This window comes from Excalfactoria chinensis, chromosome 26, assembly GCF_039878825.1.
Source record: "Excalfactoria chinensis isolate bCotChi1 chromosome 26, bCotChi1.hap2, whole genome shotgun sequence".
In the NCBI taxonomy this organism is placed as follows: Eukaryota; Metazoa; Chordata; class Aves; order Galliformes; family Phasianidae; genus Excalfactoria; species Excalfactoria chinensis.
Genome location: NC_092850.1, coordinates 362,607 through 388,359, shown reverse-complemented (window position 1 = coordinate 388,359; position 25,753 = coordinate 362,607). Strand labels below are relative to the sequence as shown.

Sequence of the window (25,753 nt, the reverse complement as noted above, 5' to 3'; positions counted from 1 at the left end):
TAACATATAGCTTGTGGGATTGGGGTTGGGGGTGGGCAGGTGGGAGCTGAGCCCCCACCCAAGAGATGCACTGTGCTATGGTTCAGGTGGGGCTGGCTCTGACCATGCACATCCTTGGGAAACCTCTACGGTGCCACCAGGGAACTGTTGGCTTTTCCTGGCTGTTCCTCATGGGATCGGGGTGGTCGCGTCACCCCCTGTACCTTCACGCCCTGCGTGGGCCCGGGGATGTGGGGTGGCAGCAGGGCCGTGGGAACGGCAGTGCAATTTCCTTCCATAAATTAAAATTAGTTTTGATCAGCTAAATATAGAAGCTGAGCAAGATGGTAAATGGCAACGTGCTCGAGAGAAGGAAACGGGTCGGGTTGGGGCATCGGAGAGCAAAGGGTTGGTGCTTCCCCTACCCGCACCCTGATCCTTGCAGTGTGGGGCTCACATGGGGACATGGGGACCATCATCCCCCATAGAGCTGTGCAGAGTCCCAGCACTATGGGTCAGCTCTTGCCCCATGGCCATGGCTTGGGGACTCTACGGACAACGTTGGTGCAGGGCTGCTCCAAGTTTGGAGGTGGGTGCAGGGATTCCATTGGGAACATCTCACTGCCACCTGTGGCGCCCCAGCAGTATCACAGAGGGGGTTTGGGCTGATGGGTGCTGGGGGGGGGGGGGGCAGCACGAGGAGCAGCACCCGCATCCCATCAGCGGCTCACGTGGCAGCAGGAGGTGGGTGGTTTTGCTTTGCTGTCTCCTCATACAGCCACTTCCTGACCCATGAACGGCTGAGATCAAATTTAGTCTGTTTGCATTCAAAAGAACAAAACCCCCCCCAAAAAAACACACTATATTAAAATAAATAATAATTTAAAGAAAAAAGAAATAGACACAAAGACCTGAACCTAAAAATGTCCCTTTCGTCTTATGGACAGCCCTCCCTGCAGCCAGCCCGGCCTCTTTTATAACTCCCCTCCCCCGTTAGCCCCCATAAACCCTCGTGGGGACGAGTGTGGGGTGCAGCTTTGGGATGCTGAGGCTGCTCTGTGTGCTCTGCAGCACTGCAGGGACCGTGGGGAGGTGCCATGGGGGAAGGGTGAGGAAGGCGGGGTGCTCGAGGTGGGTGCTCAGGGCTTTTTCTCTCTCTTTCAGTCTCTCCTTGAGCCAAAGAAGTCAAAATGGGCCGGAAAAAAATCCAGATCAGCCGAATATTGGATCAGCGGAACCGGCAGGTGGGGGGGGATGGGAAGGGATCAGGAGCTACGAGGATGGGATGGGTGCTCTGGAGCATGGAGGGGTTTGGGTGCTGGAGGGAAATAGAGTGTAATGGGGCTGCGGTGGTGGGTTTGGGGCAGCGTTGTGTCTCCTTCCCCATAGGTGACCTTCACCAAGAGGAAATTCGGGCTGATGAAGAAGGCGTATGAGCTGAGCGTGTTGTGCGACTGCGAGATCGCCCTCATCATCTTCAACAGCACCAACCGCCTCTTCCAGTACGCCAGCACTGACATGGACAAAGTGCTGCTCAAATACACGGAGTACAGCGAGCCCCACGAGAGCCGCACCAACTCCGACATCCTCGAGGTAGCAGCGGGGGCTGCGGGGGGTGTTGGGCAGGGTGGGGGTCCCACTCACCACCCCACTCCCTGCAGACGCTGAAGCGCAAAGGGTTGGGGCTGGAGAGCCACGAGCTGGAGCTGGAAGAGGGGCTGGATCCTGGTGAGAAGCTGCGGCAGCTGAATGAGGGCATGGATCTGACGGTGGCACGGCCTCGTTTTTATGTGAGTTGCCTCTGCACCCCAGCACAGGGGTATAGAGTGTGTGTTCCCATCCCAAACCCAGAGCCCAGCTCTCTGCTTCACCCCACAGAGCCCGGTGCCGCTGCCTGATGTCCCCTATAGCAGCTCCCCACCAAGCAGCAGTGATGGAGCCCTGGGCAGTGCCAGCAGCTCCCCGCAGAGCCAGGGTCGCCTGCCCACCTTTAAACCCACAGTGCCGAAGCCATCGGGACGCTCTCCGGGACCGATGCCCCCAGGTAGGTCCGCACTGCAGGGCTGCATGTTGGTGGCATCACAACGAGGACATGGTCCCACTGATGGAGTTCTCATAGGGATTTTCCAGGCCGGATACCACATGCAAAGCTCCTCTCATAGCATCTCCCAGGGGTTTAACGGGAACAGGGCTGGGGTGGCTGCGTGGGCAGGGAGCACAGCCCCAGCTGCAGAAATGCCACTGGCTGCTGCTTCCCTCCAGCTGCTTCCTGCACTGCTGAGTCATTGCCATGAGGCACCCAGGTGGCCCCACACAGCCTGTACCTGCTGCATCTGAGCTGGGTTTGGGGGGTACTCCACGTCCTGTGAGATGGGTGCTGCTGAGTGAGCCCTGGGGGGCAAAAGCAGCTGGAAAAAGTGATGCTGGGGCTGGACCAGTGGAAATCCCCCCCGGTGGGTAGGAGGTGGCAAGGGGGCAGCAGCATGCTGGGTGGTTTGGCCACAAACAGGGTTAGCTGAGCCACAGTGCTCCCAGTGCAGGGTGGTGGCACTGCCGTAGGGTATCCCCACAGCAGGGTCTGGCCATGGAGGTTTGCACCCCACTGGTCTCTGGGGCCGGATCTGACCACCGCCTTCGTTTCCGCTCACAGCACGTGGCCGTGGCCACAGCCCAGGTGCAGCCAGGGCAGGAAGTGGCTTCATAGCAGCATTGAGCAGGCATGCATGAGCGCCTGCCACGGACGAGGACACTGAGGCCACCAGCCACAAACTCAGGGTCCTCCGAGGACAGGAGCTCACAGGGCTCCACATCCCTGAGTGCCACCCTCTTGTCCATCTATCCCTTCAGGTATTGGCTACCCCCTGTTCCCTGCTGGAAGCCTGAACCGAGCTTTAGCAACCAAGACCCCACCACCGCTGTACCTGGGAGCTGATGGGCAGCGCCGGAGCAGCAGCAGTGCAGCAGTGAGTGACAAGGGTTAACCTCAGTCCTGTGACACCTGAGACTGACACATGGGAACAGTGCTGCCAGGGGAGGATCCAGCCCCAGAGTGGCCTCACAGATGCAAGACCACAGATCTGCAGCTGCCAGCAGGATGCTCAGTGCCATTATCCCCACTGGGTCTCCTTCCCAGCAGGGGTGCAATGGAGGATAGCACTGAGGGGTTCCCTGTTTCCACCCAGCCCTCAGCTCTCTGCAGCCAGGCACTTCCCAGCAAGTCACCCATATGTGTGGATATTCCCATTCCCTTCCTCATCCAACATCAGGGCTTTGCTGGGGGGTGTGGGAAGGGGTTGTGGGTAGAGAGGAGGCGTCACAGCCCCCATGGGGGTTTGGCAGCACAGTGTCTGACCAGGGGCACCCTCATGTTCCACAGCGGCCGCTGTACTCTGGTCTGCAGACCTTGAGCCCAGTGCTCACCTCTGGCAGCCCTGGTATCCCCAGCCACAGCCTCACTGGTTTCCCCTTCCTCACTCCAGCACAAGCAGGTAAGTCCTGGCCCCACACCCTTGGATGGTCGGATGGCCCTGGTCACAACCTCTCAGCTCCTGCTCACTTTCCACCCCCTGTTCAGCAGAGTTTGGGGCTGGTGAGGTCCCACCACCTCCTGGCTTCCTGCAGCCTGGCCCTCCAGCTCCATGGCAGCCCCCGCGGGACATGGCAGCACTCGGGTAAGGACTGCAATCAGGCTGGTGACAGGATACAGCAGGGGATGGGGTCTGTCAATGGGATGAGGGACGAGGTGAACGCAGATTAGTGTTGAGCCCAATGTTTGGATGCTCAAAGCACAGCCCTGCGCCATCCGGCTTCACCCCAAACTGGGGTGCATGGGGATGCCCCTGGGAACCCCCCCACCCACCACATCCCAGCCGGTCCCAGAGCCTATTTAAAGATGGATTTCCCTCAGGGACCTGGTCCCTGCATCCCCCGCTGTCGCACACCAGGCTCCCAGCAGCAGTGCCAGCATGTGGGTGGATGGCAGCCTGGGAAGCAGGCACTGGGCTGGGCATGTCTCGCCCCCCCTCAGCTGCACTTGGGGGTGAGAAATTGGACAGAGTTGGAACACGAGATGGGTTGGGTGGTTCTCAGCCCCAATTGAGGGGAATGGGGACCCAGGAATGGGTCCCTTTCTACCCCATATCCTTCATGCTGCATGAAGTGACCTTATACTTACCCTTCTTTCTCACCCCAGGGCCAGCAGCAGGATTGTCCCCACTGAGGACCTGGCCCCAGGCAGCTCCCCGCAGCCCCACACCGTCAGCATCAAGTCGGAGCGGGTGTCCCCAGGGCTCGGCTGCCCTTCAGGTGCCCCACAGCCCTCCCCGGGCAGCCTGACCTCCCTGAGCGAAGCCCCCCGAGGTGCTGCAGACCTCCAGCCACGGGATGACTATACCAAGGGTTACCCTTACCCCTTGCCCCCACCCCAGCCTCTGGCAGAGGAGCAGAGGTCCACTGCCACTGTCCCGGTCCCCACGCGGCGGGCGCAGGCTGAGGATGTGTGGCAGAGATAGCGAGGCTGCGGGGGTGCAGAGGAGGCAGCCCCCTGCTTCCACCCCAACCTCAGACCCCCAAGAAGTCCCCAAGCTCTGGGGCTTCCCACGGGGTCCCGTTCCCATGCAGCTGCCAGCAGAGCCCCCTCCCCACCCCGGACACCGCCGCATCCCCCTGCAGCTCTGCCCCCAGCTTTTATCCTGCAGGGCACGGCGAAGCCAGGACCCCCCCCCAGAAGAGGTGCAATGTCCAGTGCCGGACACTGTGCGACTGTGTCCGTCCTTCTGTCCCTGCGTGTCCCCACCGAGTGGGAATGCCTGGGAAGTGCCACGGGGTGGCAGCAGGACTGAGAGCAGCAGCAGCAGCAGCAGCAGCGATGGCAGCGGGCCCCATCCTACAACGACCAGGGTGGGGGAACAGCCGGGGCAGCTGCCCTGGGACTCTTTTCTTTATCTCTATTTATTGTATTCGCACCAATAAACAGCTGGGGGTGTCGGGGTGCCTGGTGTGAGTTCCTTGGGGTCGGAGTGCCTAACGAGGTGGCAGGTCGTTAATGTCTCCAAAGGGAAAGCTGAGCCGTGCCCTGGCTTCTTTTGACTCCTCGCTGCTCTCTCCCGTGTCCCCTCGCAGCTCAGAGCCACCTCTTGTGCAGGTATGGGTGACAAGCTGGTCACCCCGCTCTGATTGACTCTGTGTCTCTGTGGGGCCGAGCCATGAACCCTGGGGGACCCCAAAATGATGCTGCTGTGGCCTCGTGCTGCAGGGAGCTGTGGGTGCATGAAGCATTCCCATTGATGGGAGGACAAAAGCCCCTCCTGCACCCCAAATACCAGCATCGGTGGGGACAATGTTTGGTGGCACCTGCCCAGCTCAAGGCTGGGTTTTGCTGCTTCCTGTGCAGGGGAATGTCCTGTGGGCACTGTGGTGTGTTGGGTACGGCCATGGCAAGCAAGGGAGAGGGTAAACACTGCAGGTTAATGGGGGCAGGAGGTGTGGTTCCCCCGGTGTTGCTTGGGGACTGCAGCATCACAGTGGTGTGAGGATGGGGCCTCTCTGCTCAGCAGCACTGAGCTCAGCTCATGGGGGGATTACAGGGAGCCGAGCCCCGAGATTAAAACACGACAGGGAGATTAATCCTGGGGAGAGTTTTTCCTATTTAATAGAGCCCAGCGAGTGGTATAAATACCAGCCAGGATTAGGGGCTGCTGCCTCACAGATACGGATCCCCCAGCCCCAGGTTGTGCCCAGCCAATGGGAATAGGCAGCGATCACCCCAAATCTGGGCTCTGGGTGGCAGAGGTGACTGCAGCCCAGGTGCCTTCAGACAGTGGGGATGGTCCCCTCTGCGTTCCCCGGGTCGGGAGGGAGATTGTGAATGCAGAGAGGAGCTGAAACACCCGCGGAAAATGTGGGGGCTGGGGTAAGAGACACTGATTGAATAGCAATGACTGCATGATTTATGGTTTGCATTATTGCATGCTTCATTTGAATATATGCTAATAAGGCTTTTCTCCTCGTTTTGTTTGTAAGATTTAGATTTGCTATGGCAACCCGCTGGCATGGAAGGAACGCCAGGAAATGTCAGGGCGAGGTGAGCCCCGAGGAGGGGCTGGGGCTGCTGGGTTGGGGGGGGGGGGGACACAAACCACATCGCACCGCGGGGACACAGGAACGACCAGGAGACTGGAGGGCAGCGGTGGGAGACCGGGAGCGAGTGGAGCTGCACACCCCTGGCTGCCTGCAGGTCCAGTAACATCCTATTGCGACAGGTCCCAAACGGGAGGGAAGGGGGGGTGTCCCGGGGTGTCCTCAGCCCGCTTTGGTTTTGTGGGGAGGCTTTTCTCACTGGCTGTCCCCATCTCGGCCCCCCGTGCTCCTACCTGCCTCCCTTTGCTGTGATCCCCCCCCCCCCCCCCCCCCCCCCCAGAGCTGTGGGGTGCCACATTGTGCTGACCCCAAAGATTACAGTGAGGAACCTACAGCTTTTTGGAGGTGGACAGTGCTTGGGATGGCACTGGGAAGAGATGAAGCATCACTCTGCATCCCCCACCCACCCATCCTTCAAGGCCATGGTTCTCCAGGATCTGGGCCACCTCTGTGGTTCTGCATTCCATCCCAGTAAGCTGGGGAGCCACCCCATTAAAACCCATTACCTGCAGGCCCAGCGTGGCCAGGGAGTGTGTTGTACCAGGAGTGTGTTGTGCTCTGGGAGCTGCAGAGATGGTTGGAGCTTCGTCCTCCTCCCTGTGCTGTGACACCTCCATATCCAGGCAGCAGCTGCATTGGGGCAGAACTCTGTGTGCCTCAAATCGAGTCATTGCAGATCTTGCAGCCCTGGGGTCTGTTTGCTGGAAAAGAAGCAGTCTGTCTGGTTCTGGGGTCCCCACCCCACAGTGACATGGGAGCGTTCCTATAGGACTGGATCACAGTCCAAAGGGGTAGGGGCTGATTCTCTGTGTTCCTTGGGGTTGTGGTGATAGAGGAGGTGGGGGGGACAGTCTCCTGTCAGATCCCTATGGCCACGTATAAACACGGAGCAGTGCCAGGAGGGCTCTGGGGCTGAGTACTGCGTGTCCCCGCAGCCACCCGATGAGGCAGACCGGGGCCGTTCTCCATTTCACACCCTTTAACAGACAGGGTTCGAGCCCCGGGCTGGGGACGAGGGGCTGGGATCCCTCAGCGCGGTGCTGTCCGGTCCCTTCTCGTTTCCCATCGCAGCAAAGCAGGGACGAACTGAGCACCGGGAACGGGGGTGTTGCCGAGCCCCCTCCTCCCCCGAAAACCCACTCGGTTGTTTAGCACAAACCCTGAAATATTCATAGCGCTGCGCCGAGTGTCTCTTAATGAATTTTTTATCCAAACCTTATCGGGGAGCCCAAATACACCGCTCCCCCACCCCAAAATCCAGACGAAATCGAGGGGTGACCGGGCCCGCCGGTACTTTGCCGTTGGAGGAGTCGGGCCCGGCCCGAGGGCGGCGGCACCGGGAGCTTTGGGCACAGCCGCACCGCGCCGTCGGGGCTGGAGACTGGGACGCGGCTTGGGGGCCGCCGACGGTCAGGCCCGGCCCTGCTTCGTGCTGCCCCACATCGGGACGGGCCGTCCTGGTCCTGAACGGTCCCGGTCCCGGGCCGCAGTCCCGCAAGGAGAAATATTCGTTGAGGGGAAAATAGAGAAGCTCAGAGCGGATGGGGACAGCGCGGAGCGGGCCCCGATCCGCAGCAGCGTTGGGGCTGCACATCCCGACGAGTCCGGCCCCGCTCCCCGCTTGGTGCCGTGCGTGTTTTGTTCCCCCCACCCCCAGACCTCCCTGGGCCATCTTTCAGAACACGGCCCGGTCGGGAGCTGCGCGGAGCCGCGGTTACAGGCAGAGATTATGAAAGCACACCGAAAATAGCGATGCGCCAAAGAGGGGTGGCCCTGAGCTCCACTTCGGAGCTCGGGGCTGCTACCATCCGGTGTAGGCTTTGCTGGAATCTTATTTAATTGTCTATATTTTTAAATTAAAGATTAGTCGATTTCGGCTTCATTTCCACCGACAGACGAATTAGCCGGTACCGGCTGCAGAGCGGGGTGCGGGCACAGCGGGGGCACAGAGTTGACCCCCCCCAACCCTTCCCCGTCACTCTCCTCCCGTTGTAGCAGCCCCTTCTGGTGGGGAAGGCAGGAGCTTCCCACTCCCCCCGCTCCTGTCCCGGCCCCGCGGGGCTCCCCGGGCTCTCCCGGTCCCGAGGGGAGCGGAGTGGAGCGGGCGTGAGGGGGAGGGTCGGGGGGGGGGGGGGCAGCGGCTCAGCCTCCCTCTGTCCTTACGGGGCCGCATCGGTGGGCTCAGCAGCATCGGTACGATTTTTTTACATATATAAAATCGCCGTTATTTTTAGGTTCTACTCATAGAGCCGCCCCCCGCGTCCCCAAACCCCGTGCATTCCCACCAGCGCAGGGCTAACCTATCCCGCTCCCGACGTGAGGACGTCATGCCTTACGTAGTAAAATATGGAGAAAGAGGAAGAAAAAAAAAAAAAAAGCAGAGCATTTTTCCCTCCTCTCTCTCTCTCTCTCTCTCTCTCTCTCTCTCCCATCTCCATTTCCAAAAGGAACAAAATGGATGTTGGGGTTGGAATCCTCGCCCCAGGGCCCGGCCGAACTGCTCAGGTTGCCCGGGGCCCGGAGCGTTGGAGCCGCGGGCAGACGTCTCTGTTTAACCCCACGTACAGACAACGTGATCGCGGGGGCTCCGCTTCCCGCAGCCCTTCTCCTCCTGGCAGTCCGCTCCGGGAGCCGCAGCTCCGCATCGGGTGGATGTCGCCGGGCTCCGGTTCGTGCCCGCTGCCGGGGCCTCGTCCCCCCCCGTCCCCGCCCCGGAGGGTGTCCCGGCGGCGAGCCTGCCGCTAAGTCCTTAAGGATGCGGATGTGCGGAGGGAGGTAAATACCCCCCCACTCCCCTATCGCTCCCTGCCCCGCTGCCAACTCCCCGGGGCGGCCTCAGGGACACGGGGACACGGGGACAGGGGGACACGAGACTGGGGGACACGGGGACAGGGTGCTGCGGGACCGAGAGCCTCCCGCCCCCTCCCCGCTTCTCCCAACTTGAAGGAAGTCTGCGAAGGGGATCCCGTGTCCCCCGACCTGGGCCTTTATTATTATTATTATTATTATTATTATTATTATTATTATTATTATTATTATTATTATTTTCCGAGGGGTTGGGGTCTTTTTTTTTTTTTTAATTTTTTTGCTGATTTTTCCCCCGACTTAGAGGCTGCGGTCCCGCCAGTCCGGTGTGCGAGTGTTGAGGTGGGGGCGAAGGGGGGTGGGGGGGGGGGACGAGGCGTGGAAAGCTGCCCTCCCTCCGGCTCCCGCAGCGCCGGGAACAATGGCCACGGGCTCCGTGGGGACAATGCCCGGCGGAGCGGAGCTGCTTGGGTTGCAGGACACGTCCACCACCGCCTCGGCCACCCCGGGCCCCGCTCCCCCGGGGCTGTGGGAAAACGCGTGGCTGGTGGGGGGGGATGGCACCAAACTTAGGGAAAGTCCCCCCTCGGGGCCCGCCCCGACCCCTCCCGGCTTTTGGGGGCCGAACCCGTCCCGGTTTGTGCCTCTAACACCGCCGAGGGCACCGGCGGGGCTCAACAGGTCGGTACCGGGCAGCCCAGGTGCGCGGCCCTCCTCTCGTTCTCCTCTCCCTTTTTCTCCACCCTCCTCCAACTCCCCCCACCTCCTCATCCCCATTATCCCCCCCCCCCCAACCCCCCCCCACCCCCTCCGCCGGCCTGCCCCCCTCCCCGAGCCCCCCTCATTATTTCTGTTATCACAAGGCAGCCTCCGTGCCCAAACGCCGGCATGTGCGAGGCAAACAGAGCGCGATTGTTCGGAGCCTGGGAACGCGCGGAGGGGGCGCGGAGGGGGCTCGGGGGCCGCCGCCCGCCGCCCCCCGCCCGGGCCGCTCAGACGCGATTGTGATGGAAATGGCCTTCCCGCATGCTGTTGAACTTGATGTTGACTCCTTTTCTTTGGGGCTCCACGTCTCCCCGGCCACTTGTTTGTGGGAAAATTTTCTCCCGGGCTCCAGTGTGAAATTAATTAATCAGGGCCTCGAGATGGCAAATGGGACACAAAAGGGGACAGCCGGGGGAAACTCCGGCAAACTCACAAAAGCCACCCGGGGTTTATAGCCCCGGGCTGCCCGGACGGCGCTGCCCTGCCCGCCGCCCGAGGTAAGGGGCTGCCGGAGCGCGATTGCGGTGTGTCCGCAGCGATTTTGGGGGCTTCGGGGAAGGGCAGTGGGGCCGGGGGGCGAGGGGAGGGGGGGGAGAAGGGGCCGGAGCCTCGCCGGGCGGTGGTCGGGGTACCCCCGAGCAGTGCCTGAAGGCGATCCGAGCTGCGAGGATAGACGGCGGGGAAACGCCGACCCGAAGGGCCGGAGCTGAATCGGGCTTCAATTGGAATAAGGAAAAACAAACAAACAAACAAAACAATCCGTCCATCTCTTTTTGTGTTCGTCGTTTCCTATCGAAAGAAAAGTAAGCGGGCTGCTGTCGTGCTGAAGCGCCCGGCTCTTGTCCGAGCGATCACGGAGGGGATTTCAGAGCTCCGTTGTTTCCCGACGGCGGATATCTCCGCGGTTGCGGGTAAAGCGCTCAGCCCGACCCGAACCGTGTGAGATCCCGCGTGTCCTCCGACGGGCTCAGGAGCGCCGCGAGGATAAATAGAAAATCAGATATTCTTTCTTTCTTTCCTTCATTTCTCTCTCTCTATCTCTCTCTATATATATCTATTTAAGCACTTTCCGGAGCGCGATGTTATTGCTTTTAGAGAGAGCGATCCGTGCAAAGCGTTCAGGGCTTAGAGGGAATATTTCCGCACGGGGAGCAGGCCAAAAAGACGAGAGTCAAATAACCTCGCAGTCTTTGTTGCCATCACATCTTTGGGTGACAGCGGCCGTAGAAATAAAACCACTTCGAGCCGCTGGTACATCCGTAGTTCCCGCACACATCGATATCCGCGGCCGATCGGGGCGGGTTGGGCCGGAGCTTCGGGCTCCCCGTTCCTGGGGGTCGTCCTCATCCCTCCCCATTATATTCCCCCCCCCCCCCTCCGGCAGTGCGGCCTCAATTGATCCGCGAAGCGACGTGCGGGGAACGAGTCGTTGTGTTTTAAATGCAAATAATTCCCAGCGACAACGGCGTAATAAAATCATAATCATAATAATAATAATAAAAGAGAAGGGGGTGGGAAAGGAAAAAGGAAACAAACAAACAAACAAAAAAAGGTACATTTCTGGGAAGGGGGAAAAAAAATAAACCCACAAATAAAGGGAAGAAAATCAAGTGAAAATCCTTTTCCGAGGGGCGCGGGCCGGGCGGGGAGCTGCGGCTGCTGATGGTTCCGCGGATCCGCTCAGCTCCGGTGCCCGCGGTGCGGGGGGAGCGGGCGCGGGGGGCGGTGCGGTGCCCGGTGCCCCCGGGGCTGCAGGCCCTGCGCTGTCGCTGCTCGGCACGGACGGGCAGACGGAGGGCGGACAGACAGACAGACAGACGCGGGGCTTGCGCGTATCTCTGCGGCGGCGGAGGCCGCGTCCCGGCACGGCACGTTTCGGGGCACGGCACCCCGAGCTCTGCCCGCAGAAGGGACGGGAGAACGGCTCCGGGTGCCCGGGGAAGAGCTCGGTGTTACCGGGGGGGGCTCCGGCACCACCCCCGCTGCCGGCAAAGTTGCTCCAAGTTGGAGCCGTCGCTCTCTCCGCTTCGCCTCACGGATTCGCTTTTCTCTCTTTCTCCCTCCCAGGTGAGCTCGGCTGCAGCGCGGGACCCGCCCGCCCGACCAGGAGGTAATTGCGGTTCTCCCATCCCCTCTCTCAGCGCAGCTCCGGGGCAGAGCCCGCACCCCGAAGGGCAGCGGCGATGCGGGACGGGACGGAGCGGGCAGCGCGACCCACCCGCGGCCGCCGGCCTTGGCGTTACCGGTACGGCTGCAAGTTACCGGGCTGCGGGGCGGAGCGGGGCCGCGGGAGAGGCCGGGCCGGGCCGAGCCGAGCCGCGCTGCATCCCGCCGAGGCGGCTCCTGCGGCGAGAGCCGTGCTCGCACCGGAGCCCAACATGGCTGCTGTAGTGAAGGTATTTGATGCACACGAGGGTGTAGGCGAGGGTAGGAAAGGGGACGAAAGGCGCCGGGGCCGGTACCGGTGCCCGCGGCAGCCGAGTGAGGGATGGAGGAGGACGAGCGCTCGGTAAGTGTTGGGAAGGAGCGGAGCCGGGAGGGCCCCGTGCCCACCTCGCGTCTCGAACACGCGTGGAGCGGCCGCCCCGGCTCTGCCGAGACTCCCCTCGGTGGTGCGGAGCAGAAGGGAGCGGGGCCGGGCACTGGCGAGGCCAAAACGAGCTGCTGCGGCTCCCCCCGGCCCCGCACGGCGTCTCCGGGCCCGCGGGCGACGGAGGAACAGGGGAAGCTGAACCCCGGCCCCGCCGGTGCCCGTAACGGCCCTTCCAGATCGGAGGCCGCTCTCGGAACCGCGGGGCCGTTCCGTGGTTCCCGTTCGTTCCCTCGGAGAAGCTTTTGGGGCCACAGTCGTTGTGGGGTTTTTGCCATTTCGGGAAGGAGCTTTTAGAGGTGAGAGCCCGGGCAGTGGGGTAATGGCAGTGGGGCCGAGACCCAAACCCTGGCAGTGGCGGAGTTTCGGAGCCCGGTGGTATTGAAGTGAACGGCCCCGGCTCGGTGTGTCCGTGCCCACGCGAGGTACGAGCCCACGGGAGGACAGCGGGCTTGCGGGGGAACGATCCGTTAATTCGGCAACCGGCTGCCTCGGTGGCACCGTCTCTCGCTCGGAACGGTTCGCCGTGCCGCCGCGCACCCGAGCGACGGGAAGGGCGGCGATGATAACGAGAATCATTAATAATCCTAATCCTAATCATGAACTGGTGTCGGTTTCAACATCGAAGGACCGAGGAGGCACCAGCGCTGCTCGGCTCCGGGGCCTCCGCCGCGGCCGTTCAGCACCACGGAGAGCGGCGGGGCCGGAGCCCGGTGCCCGGTGCCGCCGGGATCTCCTCCCGTTCCCCTCCGGGCTCCAACCGAGGGCTCCCGGGGCCGGATCTCCGCCGTTCGAGGCACAAAGCCCCGCTCCTCCCGTTGAACTGCGGGTTGGCATCTCCGCGAGCCGCCGCCGTGCTCCTAGCGCCTTCCGATACAGATATTTAGATGCCTATTATACGTACTTAGATAGATGTAATTGTTCTGTATATATATACAAGGGTAGGTGTGGACAGGGGGGTCAGGACGGGCTGGTGCACCTTTGGAGCTCTCCTGCCTCTCCGAAATACGGAGTGCTGTGAGCAGTACCCAGCCCCGGCCCGGCGGTGCCTGCACCCACAACCCCGGCCCTATGCTGGGACCGGCCCGGGGGTGATGGTGGAGAGCAGCGGGGCTGAGGCCGTGCCCGGCGGTTGGCGGAGCCGGTGCTGTGCCCGGGCCGTGCGGTGGTTTCGTTTTCCACCGTTTCTCCGGAGCCAGGCGCGATGCAGCGACCCCGGAGTGTTGTGGATGCCGCCGAGGTGGGACAAAGCTGTGGGAGTGCGGGGAAGGCTGGGGAGAAACCAGGTTGTCCTGAGCGTGTGTAAGTGTGTACCAGCGGGCGTCCACGGGTGCGCGTGCAAAGCTGGGCGGGCATCAAGGCGGGCGAGCACAAGGGTTTGTGCGCACAAGGGCGTGTGCAGCAGCTCGTGTTCGGGGCTAGGAGTGCTGCTGGGTGTGCACGGGGCTGTGGGTGTGCAGGAGCGGTGCTCGGGGGCAACTCGGTGCTCGCACACGCGGGTCGTGGTTGTGTCTGTGCGAAGCGCCTCGGGCTCCAGGGAAGGGACGCTGACCCCGGCCCAGCCTCAGGAGCTGCCCCGCTGTGCCAGAGAGAGGAGCGGGTACTCCGCTTCGGGCAGGGTCGGCCCCGGGCGGCCGCAGGGTGGGGACGTGGAGCCGAACCTCGGCCCCGAGAATTGGGCTCCGTCCCGGAGCGCAAAGGAGACGCGGCATCACTTTATTCCGGGCACAGGGGGGGCCCAACCGGGCCAGGGGGCAGAGCCGGGACCGGGCCCGTCGCGGGGGGAGGTCCTGTTACGTCCCGACCCGAGGATCGTGCCTGGTTTTGCTCCCGAGCTGCCGCCAATTTTCCCCTTTGCAATTGGAGCATAGCCCCGACGGGAGGGTCCGGCCGCCCCCTCCTCCTCCCCCTTCACCGCTCTTTCCCCGCCCCAGCCCTTCCCCGTCGGGTTTAACGCCCGGGGAGGGGCGGCCCCGTCGCAGCTCGGCCCGAGCGGGGTTAGCCCCGGGGCACCGCCGCCTCCCCGACGGGGCGGGCCTGCTGCGGCCGGGAAAGGGGCGGTGGGGAAGGGGAGCGAGCAGACGGACCGGCCCCAGGGGGAAGCGGCGGCCGTGGCGAATGGCCCTGCCCCCGGGGGGTGACCCCTGCCCCGGCCCCACGCCCGGGCTGTCCCAGCCCCACCGCCCGGGCTTTGTCCCCGCCGGCCGCCCCGTCCCTCCTCCCGTCCTTCCCCGCCCTCCCTCCGCCGCCGGCTCTGCCTCAACTTTAGAGGCAGGTCCCGGAGTCTCCGGCAGCGGGGCCGGGACCCGCAACGGCATCAGGCGGGGGATTCCAGCCTCATCCCCACCTTGCCAGAACGGGAAGGACGCCGAGATTTCGAGCCGATGGAGACCGCGGGCAGCACCGGCCCCAGCGGGGTGAGCAGGTACCCGCTCCCCACTCCCTTCTCCTCTCCCCTCTCCGGTTCCCCTTCCTGGGGGATTCCTATTTCTCTCCGCGCTCCTCGTTCTGTCCCGGGGGAGCTTTGCTCCTCTGCGTACCTGGTACAGCGGTGCCGCCGGGCTTCCACCGATTACGGCCGGAATCTCCCGGCCGGGGCATCTCCGCACCCCGTAAGCGAAGCCGCCCCACTGCCTCTCGGTGCGGGGTCCCTTCGGGTTGCACCTGCAGGAGAGGCAGAACTGAGAGGACAGAGCCCCCCTGAACGCTGATATCAGGACATCAGTGTCCGAACCCCAGAAAATGTGAAGTGCCCCCCAAAACGGTCCCCGAGGATGTGATGGGTACCCTATGGGTGTAAGCCCCCCCGCGGCAGTGCAGGCTCTGATTCCCCCCCGTTCACGGTGTCTGTTCAGGGGCTGTGGGAGGGACAGGAGGAAGATGAGTGCAGAGCAGAGATGCGGTGGGAACCCCGCAGGGCCCTTTCTGCCGGGTCCATCCCCTCACCTTCATCTCTCATGACTCAGCAGTTCCCCACCAGTAATTTCCAGTCATTTCAAAGTGGGAACGGACTCCGGGGTGGGTCTGGGGGAGAGCTGGGGGCTGCAGACGGTGCAGGGTCGCTGGGTGCTGGCAGCAGCTGGGAGATGGCTTGGGGCTGAATGCTGTGCCCAGCTATGGCCGCGGGGCTGAGCGCATTCCGGGTACACGCGCGGCCCTTTGGGTGCAGGCGTTGTTCAGAGCACTCAGTTGGGCACCAGGGAGCACCAGGGCCATGCGTTGCACCACCAAAACCATTGGGGTTTCTTCGTTCCTCATGCTGAGGGAATGGGGACAACGGCTGCAGTGGGGGGCTCCAGTGTGGCCGCGGCTCCTGGGCACGCGGCACGGCTGAGGCCAGATCTTAAGAACCTTGGGTTGGTTTTTCTCTTTGGTTATCTAGCTGTATGAGTGTATGTGATATCATAAAGCTAGAGAACCGAATGTAAAAACCCACTCGCTATTCTCCGGGTAAATCCCTGCCCTCCACTGTGGCACCTTCGCAGGGGATAGCGGAGCCGAGCGCGCCGCGGCAGTAGAGTGGGCATTCCGCAGGGTTTTGTCTTTAATCATTTTTATGGAGGCCCAGAGCCACTGACCGTGCCTGGGTGATTATTCCTACTCCAACCTGGTGCTCCTCAGGCTAGCGTCAAACCCGGCACCTTTTGTTTTATTATTATTATTGTTGTTATTATTTTGTTCCGCAGAGGTTTTAATTTCCACATCGACAATTAAGCTCAGTGGTACCCGGTGTACCGGAGAGAAATGAAACGGGGTCAGCTCAGCAATAACCCCCCTGAGAAACCCTGTTTGTAGCGAAGTAGAAGGAAAGTTGCTTAAAAATATTACTGCATGCAAATTGTAATGTAGAGCAAGCCCGTTTCCGAGGCCGGTTTATCTACCAGGGAAGGGAAATAAATCGTCGTTGCTCGTCAGTTATTCTGCGCCTGCAGAGATGGAGCAGCTTTGTTCTGTGAGGTGGGTTTGGGGGCCTCTCTCTGGCCTCCTCTCCTGCGCTGGTGTTTTTGCACGGAGCTCCATTCCTCCCAGTTCTTTGGGCAGAGCTCTGCTGATGGACACGGCTGCAGTCATGGAGCTGCAATGGGTCGTGGCACGTGCTGATGCCCATGGGAGGCGGGCACGGCACAGGGCGGTGGTTCTGGGGCACCTCCATGGCCCACACACTGCTCTACTGCTTAGTGCATCTCCTCCCCAGCAGAGAGGAGGGAAGGGGAAGAGCATCCACTCCTAATGCCAATACTGTGACCCGCCGTGCCTGCTCTGTGGGCTCTCCCTGCCCCATTCACCCCGGCTGCAGTTTTGCTTCTGCCTGAGATCGCACTTCCTCTTCCCACTGACATTGCTTGGGTCTGCAGGGAGATGGGAGCGGGGAGAATTTTGGAGTGTGAGATGAAGGGGTGCACCTTTCTGCTCCTTGATGGCTCTTTTGCTTTGTTTGGTTGGCTAGAGGGGCAGGGGGCTTGTGCTGGGGAGTCTCAGCAATCATCCTTCTCCAGCATGTAGGGTTGGCACAGGCTGATCCTTTTGGGGCATTGCTCCGGGCAGGGAGGACGTGGACCTGAAGCCCGAAGGGTGTGGGATAAAGCAGGGATGCTCCCTGGTCCTCTCCATGCTCTGTAGCAGAGCAAGTGAGCAGCGGGATTTCAGCTCTGTGTCCCCAACCCACAATGGCACTGGAGGCACTGGGCACCATAAGGTGGCTGCAGCTCTGTCTGTAGCATGGCACGGGAATGGGAGAGCAATGCCAACGTTGGGTGGAAGCTTTTGCTGTTCCTGCATTTGGAATCCCCCATACCTCATTGGGGACACCGAGATGAGCCCCTCATTGGCCTCGCACTGGTTTGTGGGGCACGCACCCCATCCACCAGCCGCTGCCACCCCACAGCCTCTCAGCTGCGTGTGGGCAGAGCTCCTCTGAGCGAGCATGGGGTCTGCAGCAACACCACTCCTATGGCCCTTCCCTGCATCCCACAGCCTCACGTGCCGGGTGGCAGCAGGGATCTGCCCGCGGCTCTGTAGCATCAGCAGAGGCGGCTGCGCGGTCGTGGCAGCGGTGAGGCCGTGTGGGGACAGCCGGGAGGGAGCAAAGCAATGCAGCGTGAGGATGCGCATGGAAGATGCAGGGCACTGCCCATTGCTTCCCCAGGTCCTGGACCAATAAGCATCCCAAAACAACACCCCAAACCCCAGCTGGGAGCAAGGGAGAGAGCGCGGGCTTTGCCGCCCTCGGGAAGCTTTCTCTTCCCTCCTGACTACTTGTAAACCATTCAGAAAGAATTTCTTAAAATAGGTTCCACTTTAAGGACTTATCTGCTGAATGCCATTAATTTTCTGGGGTTCGTTAAAAGCAAACTTGGTATCATAGCAACTGAATCTATTCCAGGAAAGCAGCCAATTGCAAAGCACGGTGTGTGCAACCGAAGGCGAGAGAAAGGAGCCTTTCAGGTTTATTCTCAGGCTTGTGCCTCGGCAAGTGAAGTTTTAATTTTCAGTGTTTTATTCCTTGCAGAATATTTTATATATATATATATATATATTTCCTGGTGAATCTGCAGGGAGAGGGAAAAAAAATAAACCAACAATATGGGGGCCAATATTGGCAAAACTGGCCTCGTTTGGGGCAGAGGCGGTCAGAGGGGTGGCAGGGTGGGTGCTCATCCCTATGTCACCCATGGGAGAGGTGCCTGGGTGCAATGCTGAGTGTGGGCGTTGAGTTCGGGACCGCCCAGCAGGATTGGGGTCTGCTGGTAAAGAGGACGTTAATCCCCTTCTCATTTCCCTGCCTTCACTAAAGAAATAGTCATTATTTCCCTTTTAATCCCATCTCTCTCCTCTTTTCCATTAGGCCCTAAGCCGCAATCTTATTCCCAGGGAATGTTATGCTACAGATAATCCCAGACCCCTGACTTGGCTGCGGTCCCTGCGTCCCCAATGCCATCAGGGGAGCAGCTCTGAGCATCCAATGGGGCTCAGCACGGCGAGGATGGAGCGCTGGGAATGTCCCCATCCATGCCATGATCAGCTGGGGGTGTTAAATGGGGACGGGAGGTGGGAGCTGTGTTTGCAGCCATCCCGGTGCCACACGTGGGTGCCCGGAGGTGCCAAACCCATCCCTGTGTGCCACATCCCCTCTGCTCATGGAGTGATGGCTTTCCAACTCTGCTTTGCATTCGGTAGCTCTGAAAGGGGGGAGAAATGTCTAATAGTAAAGAAAAGTATCACTTAAACAGATAGAAAGGCAAAAAGCCCCCGACAACAGCATAGCCCTGAGTGGGAGAAAATGAAAAGCACCGCTTAACTTCAGGCCATCTAAAGATAGAAAAATAACCATTGAACGGACAGTGGTAAATAAGCATTCCTCCCAGCCAGGTGTGTGTCACTGCTGTAGGAGAGCTCTGATCATCCACCCAAAGCCACAGTGATGTCCAGGCCACCTCTGACATGCTGAGGGGTCAGACTGAAGCCCCCAGCCCAGAGCTAGCAGTGCTGGAGGGAGCAGTGCAGCAGCAGTTGGCATGTAGGGCACATACTGGGGACCCTCACCCATGGGTGTGAGCTCAGGGTACCGTGATCCCAACCAGAGCTTTGCCTTCTCCCCACTGGCAGCCCCAATGCCCACCCTGTGCCGATGCCGTGCGCTCTGCCTTTCCTTTCTCTTTTCCCCCACCTCCCCCTTGCTGGTGTCTTTTTTTTTTTGTTCCTTATGGAGAAATTATTATTTACAGTTTAATATCTTCATGTTTCTATGGAAACTCCATGGCTGCGCTGGGTGGAGAAGTCAAACCCGAGTGGGGAAACGGCAATGGTGGAAAAAGGAACGGCGTGGGTGCGGGGACGAGGGGGAAAGTGCCACAGCCCCGAATGTAGGTCACGCACATATGTGCATAATCACATACATATGTTGACTTCAAAGAGCTCGGGCTCATCCTCGGAGATAACAAACGCGCGTGTGGCTGTTAAACAGATTTGCATTTATAAACCACCAAGTCGGGCACGTGCGCTGCGTCCCGGGGCCGGAGGCACCCCCAGCCTGGTACTGATGTGGAAAGAGCTCGGCAATGCTGGAGACCTTCTCCCCTAATAGCCAGTGACAGGGACTTGCTAGTGGCGATGTCCCCGCGCCAGGCACGGAGCAAGGGCGGAAGGTGTGCGACGTCCCCGCTTTTGTCAGAAAGTATCTATCAGAGCAGTGGGGAAAGGTCAAGCAGGAAAGGCGGGCGGCCCGGAGGATGCTGTCCCCGTCCATCACGCTGCCACCACCACCACCAGCTCAGCCTCTCCCCCCCCCCCCAGGATAGGAACAGATTAGCTTAAAAAAATCACAGCAGCTTCAAATGCGGTGGCTCGCGCCGCATTCGCCTTCTGGTTTGTGAGCCTTTGGGGATGGCGTTCTGCTGTTCTCGGCAGCCACCAGGAATGTATGTATTCATTTTTAATGAAAAGCATGAACCTGGTGCTAATTCTGGGGTTGGGCCTTGGTGAACAAGGAGCTGGCAGGTGGGGCTGCCTGTGTGTGCTGGGAGCTCGGGGATGGGGATGGGGATGAACCCATCCCCTTGAGCACAACCCTGTGGTCCCCATGGTTCCATTTGGAGCTGAGCCTCGACTTTCTCAGCCCCATTTCCCCATGAAGGCAGGCGAGCAGCGTTCCTGTTTGTTGTTTTCTGTACATCTTGGCTTTCCACAGAGCTTGGGGGTCAATTTTCTGGCTCTGTGTTATAGGGAAATCAATGTACAGCCTCCACCAAAACCAGCTCCTCCCCAGGAAAGTCCCACCCGGGATCTCCCATTGCTTTGTGCATGAGGTGGAGATGGGGACTGAGCGCAGAGGATTTGCTCCTGGAGCAGCAGGTCGCATCCCCACCTGCTCATGCAGAGCGTCTGGTTTTGGTAGGGAAAAAAAAAGGGGGGATTTGTGTATCAGGGCAGTGTGGCTTTTGGCTCATCTTTCATGTCAAAATAACGTCCAAATAAAGGGGAGAAAAGGTTGGGGGCACCGCAGCTGCTCCGATCCTGGGATGGTAAAAGCTGCTTTGGGGTCTGTGCATTTCTCACCTACCCATCTTCCATGGGGAAGAAACCTTGCATAAGTTGCAGAGTGCCGAGCATGGCTGTGTGCACACACACACACCAGGCTGACTTGCACACGCGTGTGCACACACACGGCTGCCCCGCAGCGCAGCTCGCCGGCCGGGCCGCTGCTCCGGGAGACGGGCGCGAGCGGCATTTCAATGCAAACCAGGCAGGAACAATGAGGTGTGTTTTTAAGGGACTGTGAAAGGGGGGTTTTGCTGAATAACTGAAAAGGCGGAGGGGGAGGAGGGAGCCGGGCAGCCCCTCCATTAGCTCAGTGCAGCAGCGAGAACAGCTGTGAAAAGAGCCCAGGCCTTTTTCCCACGCCCAGAGGAGCGGAGCGAGGGAAGGAGCCCTCCCAGCGAGGTCAGATCCCATCACTAATATATACACAGGCTGTGCCCTCATTCACGTCACCCCGGCGCAGGTTTGTTTAAGGCGCGCACACTGACACTAATTTCTCCTCCCGCTCGCTCCCCCAGCCGGCCCCATTATGGTCCCTGCTGCATTAAACCCTCCCCACGGCCCCACGACGGCTGCGGCTCCGCGGTCCCCCCAGCACCTGACCGGCAAGGTCAAGAGGAGCCCGAGCCGCCGTCGCCGCTGGATCTGGCCGGCAGCTGCTGCGCGGCCGTGCGGGGACAGCTCACAGGAATGCGTCCTGCAGATGGGACCTGGCTGGGCACGTGCAGCGTCCCCGTGCTGGCTGCGTTCTGCCCTCTCTGCTGTCGTCCCTTCCCGTTTTGTGCATCCATCCCTGGGATGGAGCACGGCTGAGTCCATCCCGAGGCTGCGGGTTGAGCGCATCCCCCGTCCCTTCTCGTTTTGGGCACCCATCCCTAGGATGCAGCGTGGGTGCTTCTCAGGTTGCTCTGCAGCTCTCATGGGGAGAAAGGGATGCTCACATCCAGGTTTCCAATGCAGGGTTGGTTGCAGCCCCCGTCCTTTCCACGGTGCCCAGCATCCTCACAGAGATGGGCATGGAATAAATCAGCCCTTGTTTATTCTCGTGTCTGGGCTTGGTGTGTGAGTTCATATTAAAACATTCTGCCTTAAATTACAGCCTAATAAATCAATACCCACTTAGCGATGCAAGCGAGTGGGAGCGGTTTGTGCAAAGAATTAAAGTTGCTCTGCAGCTCTCAGGCACCTGCAAAGGGCAAGGGAACAAGTGCTGCCCGGGCAGCTGGGCCCTGTTTCCATCCCCTGCCCAGGAGATGTGTGTGCACGGCAGGGATGCATGGCCAGGATAAGCTGTGCATGGCCAGGGCATGCATCTGTGTGGTTGAGCATGACTAGGACATACATGTGCATGTCCATGTGTAGTAGGGACACACGTTAGGGTCACTGTGTGCCTTCAGCTGCCCATGCAGAGACATGGTACAGCCTTGCAGCAACTCCCAGCCCCAGCAGCTCCACTGTGCTGTTAATTTCTACCCCAAACAGGACAATGTGGTTCCCCCATCCAGCTCACAACCTCCTCTGCTGTGTGGTTCCCTCCCTGCTCAGAGTGCTTGGTGATACCCTGCACCCAGCAGCAGCTTTTCTTGCACATCCTCCTCCTCTGCTTCTCACCTTTCCCTTCTCTAATCCCCTTGTATTTGCCTTGGCCTCCATCCAGGGCCATCCACCCCTTTATAGGGCCACTGCTAAGCAAACACTCCCTTTGCTTTGCTAAACAGGGACTCCTCCTTTGTGCAGCCAGGGTTATGGAGACCGGCCCTGTGCCTTTCTTGGGGCTGCACGTTGCCTTTTGGCACCCTCCATCCTCCTCCTCTCCCTGAGATGGATGGGGAAGGACACACGTGCCAGTCCTTTCTGCCACCGTTGCCGCCCGCTCTCACCAGAGCTGCCTGTGGCAATGCCCAAGGACCCCATCCCCATCTCCCCCCTTTGCATCCAAGCCGGTTTCATCCCTCCCCCCTCATCTTCCTTGCCAAGCCCTGACACTTGATGGCAGCCCCATTCAAAATGCATGGACTCCCCTTTCCAAGCGCCCCGGTCCTTTTGAACTAAAAGGATTTTCTCAGAGGCTAAGTTCAAATGTATGGCCGTTATTTATTTATCACCCCGCGATGTATTATTCATTTATTTAAAAATGTATGGCAGCTGGGAGCCCCGTGTTTAATCACCCCATGGATGGCGAGGGCCAGGTGGAGACGGCCCCTCGCTCCGCCGCTAACCTGGCGCGGTCTTTGCCGCCGGGACTCCGACCTCACGCCTGATTTAGCATCAAGGCAGCCAAAAATAACCCCGACCCCATGGCAGCGAGAGCAGAGTGGCCTTGTGGGGTGGGCATGGAGATGGGGTCGGTGTTTTTGAGGGTGCCAAGAGGATGTGGCACGTGGTGGGGGAATGGGGTTGTTGCAGCGCTGCTGCTTGCAGATGGGGATGAGATGATAGGGATGAGGATGGGGATGGGGATGATGTGTCCTGTATACAGCCTGGCCCCACGGGTGGCCCCAGCTGTCAGATTGCTTCCCAGCCCCTTGGCGAAGTTGCCAACATGGTGCTGGTGTGCGCTGAGGCGGGCAGGGCATGGAGCTGTGCTGCCAGTAGGAAGAGCAGGGAGAAAAAGGGAGAAAAGCACTGTGACACAGCAGGGATGTGCCCAGCCCTCCCAGCTTCTCCTTGTCCCCATAGGGCTAAAGGATTGCATCCCCTCGGGAGGAGCACGAAGGGTTAAGGATGCTCTGTCTCTCCAAACTCCCCACGTCCCCCCCATGCGCTCCCACCACCCTCTTCCTCGCTGGCCACTCACTAATTGAGACAGCTTCAGCCCTTGCCTCCCTCCTCTCCCCCTGGGGCTGAGCTGCCTCTTCCCAGGGGGAGCACATTGTCTGCTCCAGCCTGGTTGATGTAATCCCTAAGCCCGAACAATACTTCCCCACCCCGCTCCTGCTGAAAGGGTATTAGTTGCCCAATGAGATAATTACTCCCCAGGCCACCATAATCATTGCGCCCGGCCAGCCGTTTTCCCCTGTCCTATGGTGCCCATTTTGTGGGTTCAGGGCACTCCATGGCACTGCTGGGACCCCAAATACCCTCTGATGCAACGACAGAATAGAGCAGGGAAGAGGGATGCGTTGCTGAGGTGCTGCATTCAGCTCATTGAGGGCAGCCCCATTGCTGCTATCACCCCAAAATGTCACCCATGGGTGGGGGTTATGGTGCCTGTGGGCACAGCATGGGGATCTCTGGATGTGCTGGGACACCAGGGCTGTGCCAGCAGTGCCACAGCATTCAGCTCCTGATAGAGCACGGGTGGGATGAGCCCATTGCTGGGATTTGGGATTTCCCACTGTCATAACCCTGGTTTGGTCCCCTCTGATGGGATATCCAGGCAAATATCTGGGGTGGGGAACGACACAAAACTCCGCTTCTTTATTCAGTGCTGATGTTTGTGCCATGTATTCTTCTGCAAACCAGGATTTCAGCGATTGCTGAAACTATCCCAGTGGATAGGATCGATGAGAACAGCTTCCTGAATTGGCTGAACAGGAAATAATCCATGTCCTCAGCTCCCACGTGCAGCCCAAGGGATGGTGCCATGGCTGCCTTCACTCTGAGGTGCTGCACGTGGGGATATCAGCATGAAAACAGGGTAAAACGGACCTGACTGGGGATGTCCCAATGAGAGCCAGGTTAACCCTCTGCTCTGTGGCTGTGATGATGGGGCTGGCTCCCACCCTAAGAGGCTGGCTCCCATCCTGCAATGCTGGCACAGTGATGCAGCGGGGGCAGTCATCCCATGGAGGAGGTTGGGCTGAGCCCACCCTGGGGGTGCAGGGGAGATGCAGACCCTCTTTGTGGCTCTGTTTGAAGGCTGATGGTTTGGGTTGGAGGATGCTGCCCATGGATTTGCAAGGTGGGACAGATGCACGGAACGCGTCGTGTGAACGTCCCGATGGGGACCCATCCCCGGCGTTGATGGGACGGCGGCTGAGGGTTCGGGGCTGCCCAAGGCCAGTGCTGCAGGGAGCAGCGAGGGACGCTGCCGGCCGCTCCTCCCCGTCCCTTTCTTGGCCGATCTCTTCTGACAGACAAACACAGTTTCTTTCTCCGAAACAAAGTCCTTGTCCAGCCGAGCACACAAAGCGGATCCATTATCCGATGGGGGACAGAAAGGAGGGGCGGCGGGGGGGGGGGGGGGGGGGGGGGCTGCCGGCGCACAATGCACACAAGTGGCGCGCGGGGCCGCCCCTATTGTGTCTGGGCAGGAAGGGCCGGGACCCACGGCGCGGCCCCGTGAATGGCAGCATTGTGTCTGAGCCTTCGTCGCCTTGGGCGTCCCCAGCCCCCTGTCCCCCCCCCCCCCCCACTCCCGGGCTCCTGCCGCCTGTCTGGGGCAGAGCCTGACCCGCTCCTCTGGGTGGGGAAAGCAGCCATTCTGTTTTTGGGGTCGTAAAATCCCGTTGGGTGCTACAAGGGATGGGGGAAATGGGGGTTGGCCAAAGGGACACTGAAAGGGCTGGATGGTGTGGAGCAAAGGAAGTGGCCCAAAAGGTGTCACCCATAGGTGTAGTGGGGACAGAGAGGGTTGAAGTCCTTGCATCCGTGCCCAATCCAGAGAAGGGATTTTTGGGGCATAAATGTACTGATTTGGTCAGGGACAAGGCATCCCATCACCGGCACAGCCAAAGGGAAAGGTTTGTCTCAGTCCAGATGTGATTGGGGCAGTGATGGAGCCCATTGATGCTCCCACAACCTGTGGTGCAGAGGCCAAATGGAAACTGGTCCCCAAATAATGGGTTGCATCCCATCTCTGCTCTGCCACCATATCCCAGGAGGAACATTTTGGTGGGCAAAGAAGGATGGATGGGAAAGGACCTCAAAGACAGCTCGCTGCTGTGTGGAATGGCTTTGTGCTGGCTGCGTGCTGGAGGTGGCCATGGTGCCTCATACCCTACACTCAGTGACAGCCCTGGCTAGGAGCAGCAGGGTCCTGGGGACCCCAGGCTGTCAGCATAGGGCGAGCAGCAATTTGTCCCCTCTATCTGACCTCACTGTTTCTTTCCTTGTGCAGTAACTAGAAGGAAAACAGTGCTTCCAGCTCCTGTAGCAATGCAGGCAACCAGGCAGCACCTCATGCATTGCTCATCTTGCTCTGTTTGCAGAGGAGAAATCCCCACATCGCTCCCATCAGCCCCATCCAGCAGCAGCCATCACATGCAACAGGGGAGCAGCGGGGACAGCAGGGAGACGACCCCACATCAGCACCCTCAGAATCCAGGGGGAGATGTGCCCTGCGAGAACCTGGTGCTGTGGGTTTGCAGCCACAAATGGCTCCAGGGGACAGGAGGTGCAACTGCACCCCAGCGTGACTCAGTCGTGGGACAGTCCCCCATACTCCACCAGGGATGCTCCAGAGCCTCCTGGATGCGGTAAGTTTGGGTTTCCTTC

At 60.2% G+C, this 25,753-nt stretch overlaps 1 protein-coding gene across 1 annotated transcript; it reads left to right on the top strand.

Moving 5' to 3' along the window:
- The first annotated feature begins 1,097 nt into the window (after positions 1 to 1,097).
- On the top strand, positions 1,098 to 4,818 carry MEF2B (myocyte enhancer factor 2B). Its single transcript, XM_072357653.1, has 8 exons — positions 1,098 to 1,223; positions 1,369 to 1,572; positions 1,641 to 1,769; positions 1,858 to 2,023; positions 2,827 to 2,942; positions 3,356 to 3,467; positions 3,554 to 3,650; positions 4,172 to 4,818. Exons 1-8 carry the CDS (start codon positions 1,170 to 1,172, stop codon positions 4,488 to 4,490), a joined length of 1,197 nt encoding a protein of 398 aa, XP_072213754.1. The 5' UTR covers positions 1,098 to 1,169; the 3' UTR covers positions 4,491 to 4,818.
- Positions 4,819 to 25,753: the final 20,935 nt, after the last annotated feature.

What these genes read in the sequence shown, in the direction of transcription:
- MEF2B (XM_072357653.1), top strand. Translation starts at nt 1,170, where the DNA reads ATGGGCCGGAAAAAAATCCAGATCAGCCGAATATTGGATCAGCGGAAC. An exon ending in CCAACTCCGACATCCTCGAG is followed by an intron (nt 1,573 to 1,640) that starts GTAGCAGCGGGG and finishes CACTCCCTGCAG; the next exon opens with ACGCTGAAGCGCAAAGGGTT. An exon ending in TCCGGGACCGATGCCCCCAG is followed by an intron (nt 2,024 to 2,826) that starts GTAGGTCCGCAC and finishes CTATCCCTTCAG; the next exon opens with GTATTGGCTACCCCCTGTTC.